The sequence below is a fragment of the Doryrhamphus excisus genome, chromosome 4 (genome assembly GCF_030265055.1).
Source record: "Doryrhamphus excisus isolate RoL2022-K1 chromosome 4, RoL_Dexc_1.0, whole genome shotgun sequence".
Lineage (NCBI taxonomy): Eukaryota > Metazoa > Chordata > Actinopteri > Syngnathiformes > Syngnathidae > Doryrhamphus > Doryrhamphus excisus.
In genome coordinates, this window is record NC_080469.1 from 71759 (window position 1) to 92212 (window position 20454).

General features: G+C 43.7%; 1 protein-coding gene across 7 annotated transcripts in view; it reads right to left on the reverse strand.

The window, feature by feature from the left end:
- Positions 1-196: 196 nt before the first annotated feature.
- The window catches only part of LOC131128489 (tight junction protein ZO-2-like), a 57291-nt gene continuing 37033 nt past the window's right edge, over positions 197-20454 (reverse strand). For 5 of the 7 annotated variants that reach the window (XM_058071386.1, XM_058071385.1, XM_058071387.1 and 2 more), the window contains exons 8-24: positions 18864-18969; positions 18469-18593; positions 17031-17088; positions 16444-16594; positions 16005-16113; positions 13817-14036; positions 13442-13626; positions 11898-11993; positions 11730-11809; positions 10805-11015; positions 9982-10082; positions 8715-8933; positions 6107-6211; positions 4743-5228; positions 3671-3756; positions 3002-3097; positions 197-1250 (exon numbers count right to left, since the gene is read on the reverse strand). In XM_058071386.1, the coding sequence (XP_057927369.1) occupies positions 1061-1250; positions 3002-3097; positions 3671-3756; positions 4743-5228; positions 6107-6211; positions 8715-8933; positions 9982-10082; positions 10805-11015; positions 11730-11809; positions 11898-11993; positions 13442-13626; positions 13817-14036; positions 16005-16113; positions 16444-16594; positions 17031-17088; positions 18469-18593; positions 18864-18969 (2624 nt within the window). In that variant the 3' untranslated portion in view covers positions 197-1060. Of the gene's footprint in view, positions 1251-2947; positions 3098-3615; positions 3757-4742; positions 5229-6106; positions 6212-8714; positions 8934-9981; positions 10083-10804; positions 11016-11729; positions 11810-11897; positions 11994-13441; positions 13627-13816; positions 14037-16004; positions 16114-16443; positions 16595-17030; positions 17089-18468; positions 18594-18863; positions 18970-20454 lie in introns of those variants that run through there. The other 2 variants (XM_058071390.1, XR_009129647.1) reach the window with 2 other exon arrangements.

Here is a 20454-nt window from a genome sequence, read left to right on the forward strand (position 1 = left end):
GGCCGTCTCGAGTCCCTGCAGCTTAAGAGTTGCACAATGTAATGTACATGATGATAATAGCAGTTAAACAGTGACTTTTGGCGTGTTTCTTAAAGTCTACAGGGCTCTTATAATGTAAAAAAAAAACAGTGATAAACAGCTAACAGCTAAACAACTAACTCCAAAAATATTCAATTTATGAACACTGAATCCTGTATTGTGGAAACTCGTTTATTGCGGTCGGATCCAGACCCATTAACTGTGCTAAAGGAGGGACGACTGCGTTAGCAAGCTTCATGGATCTATCAAGGATGTTTTGTGATACGCTAGGAACACAGTTGGATTCATGCAGCGCAGCAACACAAATGACAAACAAATATATGCAAACAAAGGCAAAATTGTGGCGTAAATTTTCAACTTTAACTGAAAAACATGCTAGTAATGGCGTAGGCTAATCAAGGTTCCACTGTATGTTTTTAAGTCTTCAGATTGAGGATTTGTTGCCAACAAATGTGTAAATACCTGAACAATTATGAAAAATCAGGTGAACGGCTGATAAAGGACCAGTGCCCGACAAGCACTTCCTGACATCGTATTATTAGGGAATGCTCAATGCACCTTCCCAACACATTTGGGAGAGCTGAAGTCCTGGCAGCAAAGCTCACACATCTCAAAGGAGGCATCATTTATTATTTGCTTCTCTGTGACAATACCAGAGCCAAGGTTGAAATACCAACCTGTAAGAAGGAGCAAATATCTACTTTTCTAAAGGGCTTGTGTAGTAGGACAGAAATACTGTAACCGTGGTCTGACGTGCATATAACACGTAGTAACAGTAGTAACACGTAGTAACGGTAGTAACAGTGTATGGCACGTTGTGCACCGTGTGAAGTCAAGTCCAGCAACATGACAAATAAAAGAAAAAGAGTAAATTGGTCTGGTCTGGTCACCCCAACATTTGACTTGACTTTGCTCAGACTACCAAAATGGCAGCGGACCATTAAGTGTCAAGTGACATTATAGATCATCCTTCGATTCCCCAAGACATGTACAGTATAGCTGGGGGGGTAAGAATGCTCGTTCAGATGCTGACGTGAGCAGGTCCGGTGTCACGATAATACTGCTGTTGCGTGTTGGCTGAAGGAGAAAGTACTGTCAAAGTGATGAAGGATTCCCTGGTTTCCTTGAGAGCCTGACGGCAGACAGCAGCAAAGGTTTGGGTGATGTTGGGTGGCGGCGGAGGAAGGAAGGACAACCCAAACCTCAAGGGACTAGCAAAAGAAAAGGCACTTCAAACATTTCCATCAATTCCAGTGTGTGTATATATATGTACTGTATATACTGTACCATGTGACTGTTTACACCAAATGCCCCTCATGACACAACCCTCCCATTGGGACCAGCGCTGGGTGTTGTGTCCAATGAATATACTGTATATATATATATATATGTGTGCGTACGTATGCACAGGCGTTGTCGTGAAGGAAGGAATGCAAAGACATGATAGAGTATAAACACTTGATTTTTCATATAAGTGTGATTGATATAAGGATATACAGTGGATCCTCACATAGTCGCCATTTTGTGCTTAGAATGTCCGTAGTTGGGCTGCTTACTGGTAGAGAATCCATCTCGTTGACCCTACCTTCAGGCGTAAGGTACGCCAATCCCTGTATCATTCCTTCATTTCTGTCCCCATTTCAACCCATCCGTCCATCCTCACTCGGGATGGCTACAGCAGGGTCCAGCCTGGGCCGATGGCGGGGCGCGTATAGACATCCACACTCGGGGTGAATGGCAATTTAGAAACATGTGTTTGGAAACCAGATATGCCCAAACGGAGATTCGAGCCCCGGTCGTCCAGATCTCCTGGCTGCGTGGCCAACATGCTAAAGCTAAACAACAGCGAATAACGTTTAGTTCTTCGTTTGTTGCTGGCTGCTGTGAATTGATTGGCTCACTCAAAGGCCAAATATTCCCACTTGGGGTGTGGCATCGTCTTTTTCCCGCCTAATTTCTACTTATTTCTGCGTTACCTTGCATTGGTCCTCACAAAGCCACATGAGCCTGTGTGTATGCCAGCAGCCCCGCCTCCCCCCACAGATCCTAAGCAACTGTATTGTGTATTTTTTTGCTTTAGTTTGAAAAACAGATCCTGGAACAAGAGCTTTTTTCAGTGTTGATTTCAAGTAGCGAATGATACACGGATTGACAACAAGCGAGTTCATTAACAAGTAATTGTTTGGCATATATATGAGCGTATATACGAGTGTGTGTAAGCGCTTATTGGATACCCGCATAGCCTCTGTGCTGCAGTTTGTTTTGATGAGCTCCTGATGGATTGTGTGGCGTGAGTATGGGTGGAAATATCAAGCTAACCGATTGCAAACAGGCAGCACCCCCTCAAGCAAATATTAAGTATGTATATGACATATTGTTAAGCTATAGATATAGCCCGGGCTTGGTTTCAGTGTCAAAAAAAAAGATTTTCACGGACGTCTCAATTACTCAACATTCACGGGTGGTCCGGGAACACAGCCCCTGCGAATAGCGGGGATCCACTGTATATATCCAGTATACATGATATAGTAAGCAATAGTAAGTAATAATATATATCTCTGTTGATAGTTATTAGCAATTGCAGTAGCTTCAAAGGAGATTGTGATGATCAAGCTCTTGTAAAAGTTGCTGAGGTTTTTTTGTGAGGGCAAAATTTGTGGCAAAGCTCCGTTGCTGTGCAAAAACTGAAGAGTTGCATAGGCAAGAAAAGAAGTGGTTCCTGAATAATCAGTTTTGGCTATGAAGCTTATGGCGGTACGGTACATACGTTGACATCTGCCAAAAAGAAAGTGAAGACAGTGTTGGTTCCGTAGAAAAAAGAGTTGTAGCAGCCAATGTGCCGTACGTGAAGGAATGCTAGGTGTACAAAGACACCGCCTGGAGCAGCTTTGGGAGAGGCACAGTGGCTGCACGCTAACCCTACAGTTCCGTGTCGTCATACGGGGAAGTTGCGGTGTAGTACCCTGACATTGCTTCCGCTTCAGACTCCTTGCTGGGGTAGATAGGGTGCCCCTCCTTGACAGACGGAGACGTTTGGGGCTCAGCACGACAGCTGGACCTAGAGGAGCGCAAGAAATACAAAAATGACAGTAGTGTAAAAAAGTCGTTTTTGTGCATGTTTGTCATACTTAAATGTTTGGGATCATCAAACAAATGTAAATATTAGTCAATGACAGAGGGAGGGGCCGGCCGACCTAAATGACATCCAAGAGGTCACAAAAGACCCCGTCATTAAAAATCCTCTGGGCTTGTTATGTGTTGCTATTCCAAATGTATTGTCGTTAAATGACAACTTTATGTATAACAATGGTCATACACGTGTTCTAATAATTCAACAATATTTGTTCAAGTTCTTGTTTTCCTACTTGACGGCGTGGATACACTTGTCCTTGATATAATGTACACGAAATACATTTTTAATTGTCGTTTTACTTGTGGTGCAACACCTTTAGATTGTTATTTTGATTATTAATTGACAGTATTCATGTGACGAGGTGCAACGCCCAAACCTTCTCTCTCTGTCTCTCTCTCTCTCAATACAAACAGGATTATCAACACACCAGTAAACCCACTCACATAGGCAACACACCAGCAAACCCACTCACATCGGAGCTGGGAAACAGTCGCCTACCCGATGGGCTGTGGGCGACTGTGATCAAGTTTGGCCGTCTTCAGGGGGACCGCGTAGATGTCGGGATGCTTCTGGGCAATTTCCACCTACAGATAGAGATTGACCACCTTTATGCACTACACGCAATCAATAAATATATATCAATAAATATTCAAATGTCATTCTTGGAAATGTCGGCAAACACATTGAATGGGTCGTCATGGTTTGCACTCAAGCGCCAAACGTCATGACCTTCGGGTAGTGACTGAATGGACCAGATTGCGGAAGTACGTGAAAGTTCAAGTTCAAGCTGTTGAGACCAAAAACTGAAAGCGCGGCTGAACGTACAGTGCAGGCCAAAAGTTTGGACGTACTGCGTTTTCATGATTTTCATGACTATTCATACTGGAGATTCTCAAAACTCTGAACGAACACGTGGAATTATGTACTTATAACTCAAAATATATCTTGAAATATAACTTGATTTTTTCATAGCGCTGGTGTTCCCTCCAGCTTCCATAGTCACCTGCAATGCCTTTCACAGTACGGGGGGATGTGGCGCCCCCAGCGGAAGTGCAAGGTACAATCCAAAGCGCTCAGCCATCCAAACCTCACACATGTATGCTGTACTCTGCTGGATATTTGAAGCTTTTTAGCACCAACTTAGTGAAAGTGAAATGGGTTTTGTGCCAAAAAAGTCTCCTTTGGAGGAAATAAACATATGGCCAGTTTCCATAAAATACATTCAAATAATATCTGCAAATGTGCGGGGTCGAAAATGCTTAACTACAAATATTTGTCTGTTCAAACCTGCAATAAAAGCCTGCTGTTCTGCAGATCAAAGCTGGTGCTTGTGTGTCTCACAGAGTCTTTGAATGCCTCATGCACTAATCCCACGTTCATGGCGGTTAACTGTGGGAACTCACTTTCTGGCAAGTAGGATTCCTTCTTTCTGAATCAAATATGTTGGTAGTTGGAGCGTAGAAAACCTGCTTACAACCTTCTAAGTACGTTTTTAAGATGATTAGAGCCTTTATTTCATGGATTTCATATCAATGAAATCCATTAAACGGAGCCTCTTTTCCAAACCCACCCTGGCATTGTGCGCCTCCTGCAGTTGCAGCATCCTGTGGGCTCGAGCGAAGTGATCCAGCTTCTCGAAGGCCTTGACTTTTCCCATGAAGGAGTTCACGGACGGGTCCTCCGGCGGTCCGGGCTGCAGTGCCTCCTCCAGCTGCCAACAGGCGACAGTCTCGCTGGGCAAAGGTGCAGAGGAGGGAAGCGTATTCTCCGCCGTGGTCCTGGTGGCCTTGGATGCAGCATGGGATTTGGGTGCTCCCAGAGTCCGGGGTTTTCCAAAGGAGTTGAGGAGGTGAGGTGGAGGCGGAGGAGCAGAGGAGTGAGCCGAGCGGGGGATTGGTGGAGGGGGGTCATTGTTGCTGCTTGCGGGGCTACTGCTGGAAGGAGAATCGTAGTTGTGGCGAGAGCTTGGGAGAGCAGGTTGATGTTGGCGCTGGTGTTGGTGCGCCACTTCCGAGCCGGATAAAAGAGCCGATTCCTCCTTTAGGGGTACTTTTATCTAGGCAGAGAAGGGAAAAAGTACTACCTTGATCAGCAGACATTATCAGCTAAATATGACTCCAAGACAATATTAGTGCTGGTGCTCCATTTCAGGGAATGAATGATGCGCTTCAGTGCACGATTCCATTGTGCACCAGAGGAACTTTTATGGCGATATGACGACTGATGCCAAGTTGAATTGAGTGACGTCAGTCGGACTGAGTTCATTCTAACTGACCCAGTCGGCCATCAGCCACCTCCTCATTTTTCATCCAATCCTAAGCATTCCAGCTTCAACGTAGCTCAGCTGAGTCGGGAACACGGGCTACCTTTGGAATAAATCCCTACATTGACTGGAATGCCATTGGAAATTCCATTCCAAGGGAATGAAACGGTTCTAGCAGTTGCACGGTATTTGTCGCCCCCTCCTGGTGAAAAACTATACATATGAACATATTCAATCATATTCTCATATTATTGGACCCATCCAAACTATATCAGCATCCATTGTAAATATTTCTGCATGTCAATATGAATATATTTCAGTCGAGCTTTCACACCCCACGTTGACTGAAATTGCTCCATCTAGTTTGACATATTCTGTTTGAATGCACCCAATATTCAACCAAAGACATCATTTTTTGACTTTTCCATGATGATGATTGTACTGAACCCACCCCACCCCACGCCACCATGTCACGCATGTCACGCATGTCACGCACCATCAGCAAACAAAAGGGGAACACAAGGAAATAGGGAATCTTAGAAAGTGTTTCATCGCTGTGCCTCAACAGTTTAGTCACATGTCATTTAAGTCACATAAGTCACATTTAAGTGTGACATTTAAGTCACATGTCAGAATTGATTTGCTTGCTTAGGTTAATCAAATCTTCTTACCTTAGCATCGGTCAGGAAGACCGGCGGAGGGCTGCACCTCCTGGGAACTTCATGGCTGCTTTTTTTCATACGATTGCGGATGTCTGGGCTGTACCTGCGTAATATCTACACGGCACAAAGACAGGGACTATTTCATGCAGGGGAAGGTCACGCATACATGGCATGCAGACCTGCTGTCGCTCACAGCAGACTGCAGCAAAAAGTCCCATGGAAGTTGAACATAAGTCATGTAAATACAGCGGAACCTCGCTTAGTGTACATGCTTACTTTTTCCAGCTAATGTCAAATATCAACGCTAAAATGTTGCCTCGGTTTGCATACATTCATTTGGCGTACAATATGGCGCAAGTCTTGTCGTGTTATGAATACACTGTGAGAGTCCAACTGTGTTCTTAATGTATTTTTGTAGTTTTCTGTAGTTCTTCGCTAACTAACACAGTTACACCACAAGTCTGACAAAGTTTGATATTATTACAATTCAAGTTTTACACGCATTAAAGGGATAAATGAACATTTAAGCTTACTCTGCCTTCCTTGAAGATGTGATTGTTGCCAAAGACACAATGTGGAAGAGAGAACAACATGGACACCATCTTGGTGTTTTGCTCCGAGTTATTTCTTCAATTCAATGTTTGTCAACATCTTTATCGAAACGCTGCCACTTGCATCTTTCTCTGGCTGAATCTTGCCGTACTTTGAAGATGATCAAACAAAAAGCAAAGCCTAGGGGTGATGAACTACTGAATTCAAGGAAAAACAGGAATCCCGCTGCCGCATCACGTATTTAGCAACAATCAGGTCTTCAATGACGGTAAAACTAACCTTTTTATTCATTATGTGTATATATTTATATGCATTTTGCATAGTTTCCTGCATATTAAATTAGATTGTAAGTTAGATTGGTCACTCGCTAAAAGGGAACGTGAGCAGCAATTAGACCGTCGTAAGACAGGTTACTTTTACCCGACGGATGATGTTTATCGTAAAACTATAAAAATGTGTTTAGCCTTGACATTTTGTCTTTCTGGATGAGTTGGATTAACATTATTTCTTATGGGAAAAGGTTGGAGTAGGTTTGGGTCAAGTGGGACCACCTGGAACAGAACCAAGGTTTTACTGAACTTTGGCACATCTGCACCAGCTGGCATCTGTTACATCGGGGGTGTCCAAACCTTTTCCACAAAGGACGCATACTAAAATAGCAAAAGGATGCAGAAGCCACGTTTACATTTTTTTAAATCCAGGTAAATATGCAATAACATTTTTATACCGGTATTTGAAGAATAAACATGGTTTGTGTAATCAGTGATAAAGCATATTATTTTGGCTTGTTCTTCCTTTTTATCTCATTATATTATGTCTTCATTCTCATAAAACTGTGACTTTATTACAGACGCACAAAGATCAATGCCCTGCCTCCGCCACCGCTTCATTCAGCATCTGCAAGAGTGTTCATCAGAGAAGATGAGAAGATGCAACACCAGCTCAAGTCCACGCAACATCGGACATCAGCCATCTTGGCAGACCTGAAGCAAAGCTTCTATTTTCCATCTGAGATTGTCACAACAAACCTGCGACCTTGTGACCCAACCTCCACAGAGCTGACATCATTAAGCTCACGGTTCCCTGGGAGGATGCTGTGGAGGAGCCTTCCAAAGCAACACCCTAATACACCAACGAGGATGCAGAGCCAAGGTTCGCTACGTGGCCCACAGAAGGGTTGAATGGAGAAAGGGGCACACACAGGAAGCCGGGTGTTGGTGATCAGCTCTCTGGAGGTGTCCCGGGCGTATCATCCAGGCACCTATAAAGGCGGGTGCCCACCTGAAGACCCCAATTAGGTTTGAAGCCCTAACATGTCGCCATACATCACAGCTTCGATAAAGTTATTCATTCATTTTCTACCGCTTATCCTCACAAGGGTTGCGGGGGTGCTGGAGCCTATCCCAGCTGTCTTGGGGCGAGAGGCGGGGTCCACCCTGGACTGGTGGCCAGCCAATCCCAGGACACATATAGTCAAACAACCATTCACACTCACATTCATACCTATGGACAATTTGGGGGGGCCAATGAAGCTAGAAAAGCCACGCATGCACGGGGAGAACATGCAAACTCCACACAGAGATGGCGGAGGGTGGAATTGAACTCGGGTCTCCTAGCTGTGAGGCCTGTGTGCTAACCACTCGCCGCTGTGCAGCCTTGATAAAGTCAGTATTTAATTTTGAAGCTTAACTTTAGATTGTCAATACTACGTCACTGAGCACCCCCCCCCTTTTCCTTTCATTTGTCAACATCATGCGATGTTTTCTTTTAATATGATGCCTTCACTCTCTTAATAGTTTGTCTTTATTCTTGTAACATTAGTGCTCTTTTTCCACGTTTTTTTACTTGTCTTGTTTAATCCTATTTTTATTACATGCAGATGCCCAGTTAAACCCCCCCCCCAAAAAAACAGCCACGTGCCGTCAATGGCCCTCAGCCCACACTCTGAACACCCCTGCATTACACAAATAGGAATGAAATGAGTGTGTTTTGGATGTGTTGACATAAAGTTAACATAAAATAAATAAAAGTACTACTAGTTTAGAAAGGATGGATTGCAACTCACCTCCTCAGCTGTGACTGGTTCTGATGAGCGGCTAATGGCAGAGACGTGCACGGTCTCCGTATCCAGCTCGTTGTCGGTGTAGGTCCCAGCCTCATCTGCAGTGTCATCCAGGTCAGAGGTCAGCCTGCTGTCCATGCTGAGGTAGTCGGCAGACATGGCGGACAGGAAGGAGAGACGCTCCACATCCTGGCAGTCCAGATCACTCTCTACTTCCTCCAACTAAAAGAGACACATGATGGATCTTGGGTGTACAGGAAGAAGGGATGGACAGACGGACAGCACGAGCATAAGAGAGAAGAAAGAAAGAAAGGAAAAACAGAGCAAAGGTGTAGAAGCCCACAGTGGCAGCGACTAGGAAGACACAGTGAGCCTGCCAAGCATGCCATCAGCGCTTCAGGTGGCCGGGATGGAGGAGATACGGACACAAGTCAGCGTCCTGGAGCGGACATCGTCAGAACGACAGGACCGGAGTGCATCATCCCCCCACCCCCCCTCCATTGGTTAAGGATGCCCCCCATATCAAAGTATTTATAGCATGGCCTTCTCCACTGCATGGTCTCAGCCTGGGACCCACGTTCCCCCACGGTCATTAAGTGGCAAATCCCTTACTGATCCGCATATTATTATTACTATTATTACTATTACTATTATTATTATTATTATTATTATAATTATTATTATTATTATTATTCATTTTCTACCGCTTTTTCCTCACGAGGGTCGCGGGGGTGCTGGAGCCTATCCCAGCTGTCTTTGGGCGAGAGGTGGGGTCCACCCTGGACTGGTGGCCAGCCAATCACAGGGCACATATAGACAAACAACGATGGACAATTTGGAGTGGCCAATTAACCTAGCATGTTTTTGGAATGTGGGAGAAAACCCACGCATGCACGGGGAGACCATGCAAACTCCACACAGAGATGGCCGAGGGTGGAATTGAACCCTGGTCTCCTAGCTGTGAGGTCTGCACGCTAACCACTCGACCGTCGTGCCTATTATTATTATTATTATTATTATGATTATTATTATCATTACATAACATCTGAAATGGCTGCATTACAGATTACAGTTTGAAATAATCATGTGATTTTGTGGTTGAAAATGTTAACAGTAAACATAAATCCAGCCTTGACAATGTTGCTCCACTATTGATAAAAAAAAAGCTATGTTCACAACCTGGAAGAAATGATGAGGAAATCCAAAAAGGATAGCCGGTTGTCTTTCAAAAGGAGCATGAAAGCCGACCCGTTTCCAGGTGTGTGGTTACCTTGCCATCAGAAACCCAGACGGCTTGCGTTTGCTGCTCTCTGATGGAGTCCTTGACGCTCCCGTACCAGGCATCATTGCTCGAGTTCAGCTCTATGGTGGCTGGACAGGACGACACCAAAGTTACAGAGGGAACCATGAAAACCCAGAGGCGGTGCTTCAGTCAGTGAGTATCAGCGTCTTGGACACGCGCGGATCACCGAGCTGCAATATAGCAACAGGAGCAGACCATTCACGTGGAGCCAACCATTTTAACTGGTCTCCTCCAGCCTGGTCTGTCCTAGACAAGATGTCAGGCTTCTGCCAGGGACAATGTTGCAGGCCCTCAGATCCTGAGTGTCAAGCTAGCGGGCGTGAGTAAACAGGCTAAAAGTCGTTTAAAAACGTTTGTCATTCCAGTCCCCTGAACTGCACAGAACCCCTGAACAACACCCTGGCAGTCAGGCCAGACAGGATGGGCATCACAAGAAGTAAAATGGTCAAATGGTTCTGCCCAGTCACCAACACAGACATCCAAGAGCCGACAACAACTTCCTGCGTCCTGACTTGCAGAAATGTAAAGAATGCGAGGACCTCGGGCAGCCCAAATGATTGATGTTGCCGAGTGGATGAGGACACACGACTTCCTGTCGGCACCTAATGAACACCCTGTCCTCGGGATCATCAAGACCATCAGAGCTACTCCCCCTGCACTTGCACGAGATGCTGATAGTGCTGATGCACGGCCTCTGGGGGTGAGGAGGGGGTGAGGTTTGCGTACACAAAGACAAAGCAAGACAAGTGAAACATGCAACGATGGATATTGTTTCGTGTTGCTCACCAACCTGTGAATAAGTGAGAGCAGCTTTTCCTCAGTTTGACGGCCTGCTCATACAATTTGCGGGCGCTCCGGTTGGAGTTGGGAATGATTCTCTGTCTCATGGCCTTGATGCCATGTTTGCTGTCTGGGTTGAGGAAGATGACGATGGGATACCATTGGGTGTAGTTTAGGGTGTCGACGGCCTTGGGTGTCACATCAAGCAGGGCATGCTTATCCTGTATTTGAAAAAACAAACGGCATGTCTACAAGGGCCCACTACAAAGTACAAAATAACAGTAATTACAGTGTCATAAATAAATAATCAATAAACAACATGCAGCAACTATATGGACAAAGATTTTACCAAATGGGAAATTTGATCAAATGAAAGGCTTTTTATGTGTGATATTGGTGAACAATATAGTCATGGAAAAATGATCAGAGCACCCTTCTTCACTTCCTTGTTCATTTTACCAACAACTACAAGGTATATTTCCTGGGATATAGTGCATATAGTAAAGTATACTTCTGGTTTCCCCCCCGAGCGCTAACCCTTCAGTAATGTTGCACACAGTGCCAATTTACCAACATGTCCGACAACAAAGTCGTACTCTGATTCACAATGTTTGCATTTCGAATGTTGGATACGCTATACTGCAGTGGGAGAACCACAGAGTACAGCTGAGGAGTAGGCCGGCCAATGTAGGCAAAGTACTTTTAAACTTGCTACACACGCACTGGTCCCCTGCCTTGCTCGTGCGACCGGGCTGCGTGCACGCAGACAATTATTTGCACCAAATTTCCTTCTGACAACATACAGGCTTTTGTAGGAGCATGTGTGTCGGGATGGAACGCTCCCTTAAATTGCATTTCATCAAATGACTGGAGTGAAAGATGCTACATGAGGAAGTCAAGGATTGTTCATGACACAAGTACATGACATACTGTACCTGCTCAATGATTTGCCGAATGGTGTTGAGGCGAACCACGCCCGAGGACCTCTCTGAGCCGGCATCTTTAGGCTCGGTTTCTAGCATGACAATCATACAAGTTTGATGTTTGAAGAAACGTTAGGAAGTGGTCATTCACTTCGGAACCATGCTAAGGCAAATACTCACTAGCAATAATAAATAAGTTGGGCATTTCGGATGCCAGTTTCTCATTCGCAGCATCAGCTATGGGACCAAACAGTACCACAGGACGCCGGAAACCAGCTGCAAGGGAACAAGGACAAGAATCACCAACAACTAGAACAAGAGTATACAGCGTACTGTAGGTTCTAATGTATGATAGATGTTTGGATCCAATATTATGCTGAAACTCTACTGTGCTGTTCTCAAGTGTTTGGCGCTATCAACACTTTGCCAAGACCTAAAGTAACCTAAAGACCTAAAGTGAAACTGTAACCAGGAAGACTCGTGTTTGCCATGAACTGAGAACTGCTGCAGCACCAGCGCCGCTGTGGCTGAGAAGGTCCTGACGGCTCTGAAATGGACGCCTTCAAACTCCACTGAAATTTGCAACTGCCCGCAAGGACAAGCCGCATGACCTCAGGACAAAAGTCTTCATGTTGAGATGAGACCAAAGTTGACCTATTTGGCCTGTACATGACGATCCCGCTTTTCTTTTTGAAATTCATTTTTATTTTTTTAAAAAGGAAATAAAAAAACCTGACAGGTGTATTTTTTGTTTTAATAAATCATTCAATATCAATTAAAGTAGAAAAAAATGAAAAAATCAAACAGCACTTTAATGACGTGGGCATCAATGAAAGTATGTCAAAGTCATAAGCTCCATTCCAGCTCTAGTATTCCAGCATTCCCTCATTACATTTTCCAGTCACATATTCAAAAACCCTTAATGGAAATGAGCAGTTTGGAGGCACTGACTTCAAATGGGTCTCTTGTTCCTCTCTGTTCAACTGTGGCGCCACCTGCTGGTTAGCGTGTATACATCTCTCCACATTGACCAGAAGATGGAAGGCAAAAATATGGGAAAATCCCATCTTGTTGTGCAGCATTTTTACAGGAGAACTGTGTACTCATGTGGTTCTACCTTCAATGCTGCCCTGTGCCAAAGAATCAACACTACCAATTTTTTCGGAGAAGAGTGGTCAAGTACCCAGCCAGAACCTTGCCAGAAGAACCTGCTTGCTAAGGGACAGTTAACCCAATATTTGTGGTTACAGAAAAGCTGAAATTGATTTAAACTTTCTCACAATCTCGGAAGAAGTTACGTAATCACTGATGCACAGTCCGCATCCCTGCAGATGCCACATCAACCCGCCTGTTGATGTTGTCAGCCATCCTCCCCCGACTCCTGAACAAGACCGAGGGTACCTCAAGTCCCTGACTGAATCGATAAATTCTGCCCACAAAAGTAATGAATAGAAGATGAGACAAAGGGGAGTCTGGCTTACTGCCGGCACTGTGGACTGAGCTCCGATACCAGTCGTACAGGGGGCCAACTGGCAGAACCCAAAACAAACACTTCAAATGCAGTCTATCACTTTAGGGCCAAAAATGAACATGGCTTTGATGGCCGTGAGGAGTCGAGAAATGGCTAAAAAGGCTTGTATGGAAAAGCGTCATTCCTAGAAATCAGGCTCGGAATGTCAAATGAGGCTGAATTGTTCAAATTCAGGAGCTGGATTTGCACTCACCCTCTCGAAGGACCACGCGTTCATATGACGGGAATCGGGTGGCCAGGGTCTGGGTGCCTACATATTCACAGTTCTTCCTCACATCTTTCCGCTTTAAAGACCGCTGGCCTCGCAACCGCCAAAAATCTGCTCGATCACCAGCAATGACCTTTTGGGAACTCTGAACGCTGGCCATCTGTTCTGCTCTGGTAGGGTGGAAACATAGATTGGGTGAATGCTTTGCTAAAAGTCTGCTCATTGCTTTGGCTCGATTCCATCCCTGTGCCCCAGACTTCATAGAAATGTGCCAACTGTCCATGCAGTACTACGATAATCCTACCAATGCTTTCCGGAGTGTTGTGTCGATGGTGTAGCACCAAGCTAAAGCCGACCCACCTGCTCTTGTTGGGGATAATGCCCTTTTCCAGCAGCTGCTTGTCCTTGCCGACACGAACAGCCAGCCAATTACCGAGCTTTCCATCGTACAGCGTATCAACCACCTTGAAGATGCCCCCGCGGCTGAAGGACAGGCTCTGAGGAATCTCTTTTTCAAAGTCAAAGTGGGTCCGAATGAAGAAGGAGTCTCCACGCCCTGACACCAAGATGTCATTATACACTGAAGAGGAAGTGAAGACACATGAAGCACAAATATTAAGCCAAACGAAGGTGGGCGCAGAAAATTAAAACGCGGGAAGATTTGGTTTCTTTTTTGGAAATGAATATTTTTCTCAACCCATACTGCCACAATCCATTCCCGAGCTACAGCTAAATGGTCTTGAGTAAAGTAAACCGGCATCTGCCCCTTTGGGATTCACAACCTGCTAATATTGATGATTTAAAAATAAAACCAATATGTTGATATCGCTAGCTTGTCCACCTTATTTAGACGATATCATTTTGATATTGATATTGGGCTGATAATTATTGCTAAGGACATGACTAAATATTTGTATTATTTATGCACAAATATTTTTTTTTCTCGAGTACATAGAGTAGGTCCAGTATTTAACGACAGCAGATCACCACATATTCCTACATTTGCTTTCACTGCTTGAATTAAAACAATTTAAAAACTCTAAAAAATACTATCTATGTAAAAAATGACTATTTAAAAAAACAATTTTGCAAAACCGTTGAATAGAAAGTGTTCTGATTTGATGGTGCCATCTGCAAGGGACAAGCCACCCAAGTAAAGGACACGGTCTCAAGTCAATTCATTCAATATTTGCCAGGAGAAAGATGCTCGGACAAGACCTGATGTTGTGTTACTGCATGTTGTGTACAATACTGTATACTTAATGCCTTATACAGTTTACAGCAGGGATTCTGCCATTTCTTTATGCGTGGTGACCCACTTTGATTTAAGTCAACCAAAGCAAATGTATTTTTGTTCTTTTTGTGCCTGTCATCTTTTAAAACATGGATACACATAACTATATACGTACAAAGTGCATTTTGGAAACTTTTATGATGGTATTTCATGAAGAAAAAATGAGGAATACTGTGCATACCAATAATACGCATTTCTACTTCAATCTATTTGACTTACAGTATAACTGTACAATGGGTATGTACCAAAGAGAAAGAGGACTCAAATATTCAATATAAGTCATTGGTTGTATTTGACATATTTGAATGTAGACTAGCTGTCTTCTACACACCCACAATGACGTCCCACTCCACCAGTTGAAGGTCAGTGTTTTTGAGTGTTACGTCCCCGGGGGTACTCTGCTTGGGGTGCTGGTCCAATCTGCAGGTGACAGACTGGATGACCTGGAGCCCCCGTGTCGCCCGGGACATCAGAGGTGATTACATTCTCAGCAGCCAACTAATCACTCTTTCCTTCTCCGCACCGGAGGTGTGCTGCAGGTCCTCCTCTCGATTTTGGCTCACTGTGGAGGTTTTTGTTAACTTTAGCTTTCCATATATTAGCACACCCTGCATCATTCCACTCAATGGTTTCACTTGCTTTAGTTTGTTGTAATAAACTAGTATTAACCAGTAATCTACTGTACTTTATGTACCTTGCTGCGTTCCAGTATTGTGCTCTACATTCCATGCCAGTGTCAACTGTCCAACCAACCAGCAGCAGGCTAAATATGGTGACAAGTGGACAGTTGGCCTAATTTACATTCCCTCAATGGAGATTAAAAATGCATAATTATGATAGGGAGGGAAATCGGCTCTCGAAGTAATACATTCATCATCTACGCTGAGCAGTGTTTCTAAATAGACACCAATAGATAAGAATTGAAGTCGTTTTTTTGGAGTTTGTTGTTTCTTTGCATTCATGACCAACATTATTTGTCTTGTTGATTGATTTAGTTGGCCGTCATTGGATTTTTTTTTTGTTGAGGCAAAATGTCTATCCAGTCATCCATCCAATCACGGGGCACATATAGACCTACAACCATCCACGCTATTCACACGATTCATACCTATGGACAATGAATGTAACTGCCACGCAGTGACGGTCCAACACAGATACAAACTGAAACTAAATGTTTCAAATAGAAGTTATGTTGCACTTCAAAGCGTTCTGATGAGATTCTGTGTGGCCAGTCTGAACTTGTGTGATGTTTACCATCTGGTTTGCTCTGGGCCAGAATGGTGACCACATCTCCTTTCGGAATCTCCAACAGGAAGAGCACGGCTTCCTCTCGGACGACACCTTGAAAATCCACATTGTTTACCTTGAAAGACACAAGAAAGCAGTTGCAGCTATCAGGTGTGCAGTGCGGTTTCATGAGGCACATCCACTCATTATTCATAACGTTGAGGAATATGATTGAAATTGTACTGATGATATAAATGTACTACAGTATTACCACAAATTTGGCAAAGATATGGAACATGTCTGTGTGGGCTTACTGTGGTTTGGTCAAGGCACATTTTATTTGATTTTTTTTACACGTTTTTATACCAGAGGCACCAAACCTTGGCTGACATACGCTTACCATTACAGACCTTCCAGATGTTTTTATCTTCCAGAAAAAAAGACTGAATGTGTCGAGATGTTCTACCTTTAGGATCTGGTCCCCAACGCGGAGACCCTCTTCTTCAGCAGGACTGCCTTCCTGAACACCAGCAATGAAGATGCCAACATCATTTCCCCCCGCCAGCCTCAATCCCACACTGTCACCCTTCTGGAAATTGACCATAACAGTGTTTGGCCTGCAGGGAGATCAAATATTAATATTCATCCATTCATTTTTTCTGATCAATTATGATCGCTATAGACAAAATATACAAGTCTGAAGGTGTTAAAAGAAGGTGCAGAAATCCAAATAAAGAAACATACACAGCAGAAAAGCCAATTTCAGTCTTTTAGCAAGCACATCCCATCAACATCATCAGTTTTTTGGAAAATAAGTACAGATGCTCTTCGTGTTACCGTGCTTATTGTTCCTGCTCCCATAAAGTGTTAATACTGTACAACAAGGAATCAAAATATATTGTTGCAGGTTGCTACGCCAGGGATTCCGCTACATGTAATGGATGGTGGTGCAGGATTGTAAATAATTGTGTAAATAATTGCATAATTGTAAATAGTGTAAATAAAAAGTACAGTAATTGACAAAGAGAAATAATCCATAGATAGACAACTCACCCATATAATTTTTCATCTTCTGAACTGGGTCGGAGGAGGATCTTGGGTGTGGTTGTAACTAAAATAAAGAAGAATAGTGTTATATGGATATAAAGTATTATTAACCAACTCCAGTGGAACTCAATGTAAAATCCATATATGAAACATTTAAAACAATCACATTCATGGCGCATGGATAAACTCTTCCTCTCTGCCAAGCTAACTTCAGAAAAGCTGTCCACCTTTTTGGCATTTCCATTGCCACATTTGTAAAAGGGTATCTCAAGAAGTGCATCAAAAAAAACAAAACATGGGATTGACGTGACATGTTTTACCGGGGACTCAAAGACTGTCGTTAGTTGAGGAAAGCCGGTTTGCTGTCAGACAATTCACAACACGCCACTTTGCACTTCAAATCTTGCAACTATTTGATAAATCATGTTGTTTTGTGGCACAACACAACCTATTAGTAGAAAATATATACGATACATCTTCAGGGAAGGACATGACCTCAACATAGGTGCGTGGTCAGTGATGTTAGGGTGAACTTTTATCAGTGCACTTTGAAGAGGACCTCACACGGTACCATGTTGTCCCAATGGTGGGCTCCTCCTCCCATTAGTACTTCAGTAGATCCATGGTAAATGTTGCTGCATCTTTGGGAAGCAAGTTTGATAGATTATGGAGGTCCTTAATCTAGCAGTCCTTGGTCATACCAGATATTAAAAGTGAGATCCGACTGGGATTATGGGAACAAATGATTCTTATCTATCAGGGATAAAGTTGAAGGTAATGATATAACAACAACACTGTGGAAATAGTGGATGTTGCGGGGCAGACATGGCCAGATATCAGAATATAATGGTAGGCCGTCCGTACTGAGAGACAACGTATGGATGATGTCTTTCACTTTCCCCTCCCCTCAAAGCCAATGGTTGAATAGCAAGGGGAATAAAGGAGGTGGGAGAAGGGACATCCATCTAACAAAATCAGAGGTAAAGCCACATGTGGACATCACATAGTCCAGATATCACCCTGTTGAACGCTCCCTGTGGGTGGAGCAACATCAGGCACATAGAGGTTAAGGGAGCCAATTGGTTTTGATTTTTCGTCTGGTGTTAAATGACCAGTTCCGTCCGTGAACCCAGTCTGGTCTCCAGAAATCAGGGCAGAAACATGAACGTGCCGATATTAGGCAATTCCACAACAAATCCATCCATCATAGCTGTCTAATGGCCTGATGCACCTCAGATAGCAGAACTGCTCAGAGCCAGACCTTGGCTTTGCTGGCCCAACGTTGGTTATGTGAATGTGCATACACAAGCAGTAAAATAGTGCGGGTGCCATTTTAAGACAGCGATGTCAGTGGGTAATAAACATATTAGGAATATGACAGATGTACGTTACTGTCTATAGTTGTACGATGACTTGAGCTGCTGCAAAGCCGGTGATGGCTGACCTGGAGGCTCTGTGACATGAGGTGATGTGTCTTTATCCCGGCTGGCCAAAGCCTGAGGGTCTTCAGGTACTCTGAATGGTGACGCCATAGCTGACATTTTGGCCATCGCCATCACGGATCCTTCCCTGGATCATACACACATGAACACCCGAGTTGGAAGTTCAAAGTTGCAGGGCAAGAGGCAGACATCATCTGTTGCATTCAGAATGTTTAAACAGCGCAGACGTTTTTGTAGCGATGTTGATGTTTGATGACATTTGAGGTACTCACAACAAACGTGGGCAACCACTTTGCCGTGGTGAATCATTTGTTTGGACAATTTCAATGCTTCAATTATGATCAAGAGTGTATGTGTTTTTTCATAGCTAGTCAAAAATGATTTGGTGATTCCTTACCTGGGGTTGTCTCGTTCATTAGACGAGTGGGACGATAGGTCAGACTGATGGGACTTCCGTTCCTCTGGTGGGGAGTATGAATGGTATGATTCCATCTCCGATATGTCTGGCAGACAAACAAAAACATGTGTGAATGGTGCAAAACTATACTTTTTGGAGCGTCACAAGAACCACCATCACCACGTTTATTAGAAAGCCCCAACACCAGAAAGTGAACCCCTGGGACAAAGCAAGGACTTTATTAGAATCATAAGGAGAAACGAAACACGTATGCCACTGAATCAAGAAAGAGAGCAGCCCATTAATTACGATAATGATTAATTATGAGCTTTTTGACAAACATCCTACCTTCAGCCATTGCTTTGCATTCATTTTAGTGCACCCATAAATCAGCCTGCACATCATACAGTCAATAAATGATATTAGAATATTCTTTGTAAATGTTTCCTTTGATGGTAATATTTTTCAAATGGAACTGGTTCAGTAAATCATTTCTATGCAACTGAGCCATACTTGTATTTGAAGTTATATTTGAGTTTAGCCGTTTTTATCCGACTGAGGTAATTTGGACAAAATACTGCTCTCGGGTGAGACAACCAGAAAGTAAATCGGCTTTTTAGGGACTCGGTGTGAGTGAGAGACGTCAGTAAAACAGACAAGAAAACAATACATAGACCAACTAAGTCTGCCCCTTAGAAAACAACACATCGTGACAAAGCCCTGAGTGGCATATTGCTATTGAGAGTGTTGCAGCCTTGTTTTCTTCTCCAAGATAAGACATTTTGGCTTAAAGGTGGTCTGGCACTGCTATGTTTTCACAGGGACAATCCAGCAAGAGATAAGTGGGATTAGAGGGACATGGAGGATTAAATGAGGATAGCGCCAAGACAAAAAGGTAATAGAGATCATAGACGACAAGGAGACCAGTTATATAAAAAGATGCAAGGGGATGTGTACTATGGAGTGAAACTTGACGCTTCTCTCTCAAATAAACCCTTTCAAAGAATGGGATTTTCATGATTCCATTCATCTTGACATTGCAGCTCCAGGGAGGAAACTTTGATGCTTCATTGTCTGCTAACTATTTGTATTCATTCCATTTTGAAATACGTTAGAACCCATGAAATTGGAGATACTCAATGCTCAAAATGACAGTAATGTTAAGTCTCTCTATTCAATACCTGCCCCACCCACGCGCCAATCACAACAAGTAACAGGTAAGTAAACACAGATAGGGCAACTCCTTCTACTGTGGGACGTAAACAATAACTATGTTAACACTAATTTCTACACGACAAGTTCCGCAAGGCATGCAGGGAAGCCAGAAGCAGTCCCAGTGACATGACGCAAGAGGAAGCACTTCTAGGTCGTGTTCATGTTCTGAACTGACTGGATTGGATGAGTTGCACATTTCAGTGGAATAATGAACATGGACCAGCCTCACCCAGACGCTACCGTCAGCGGTCCCCAAGTCAGATAGCAAATGTGCAGCAGAATCAGCATTCATACTAGAGTACAGCATCCCTCGTGTCCCAGGTTCTAAATATATAAAAACCATCCATCGTCAATGAGAACTTAGTGACAGAAAACA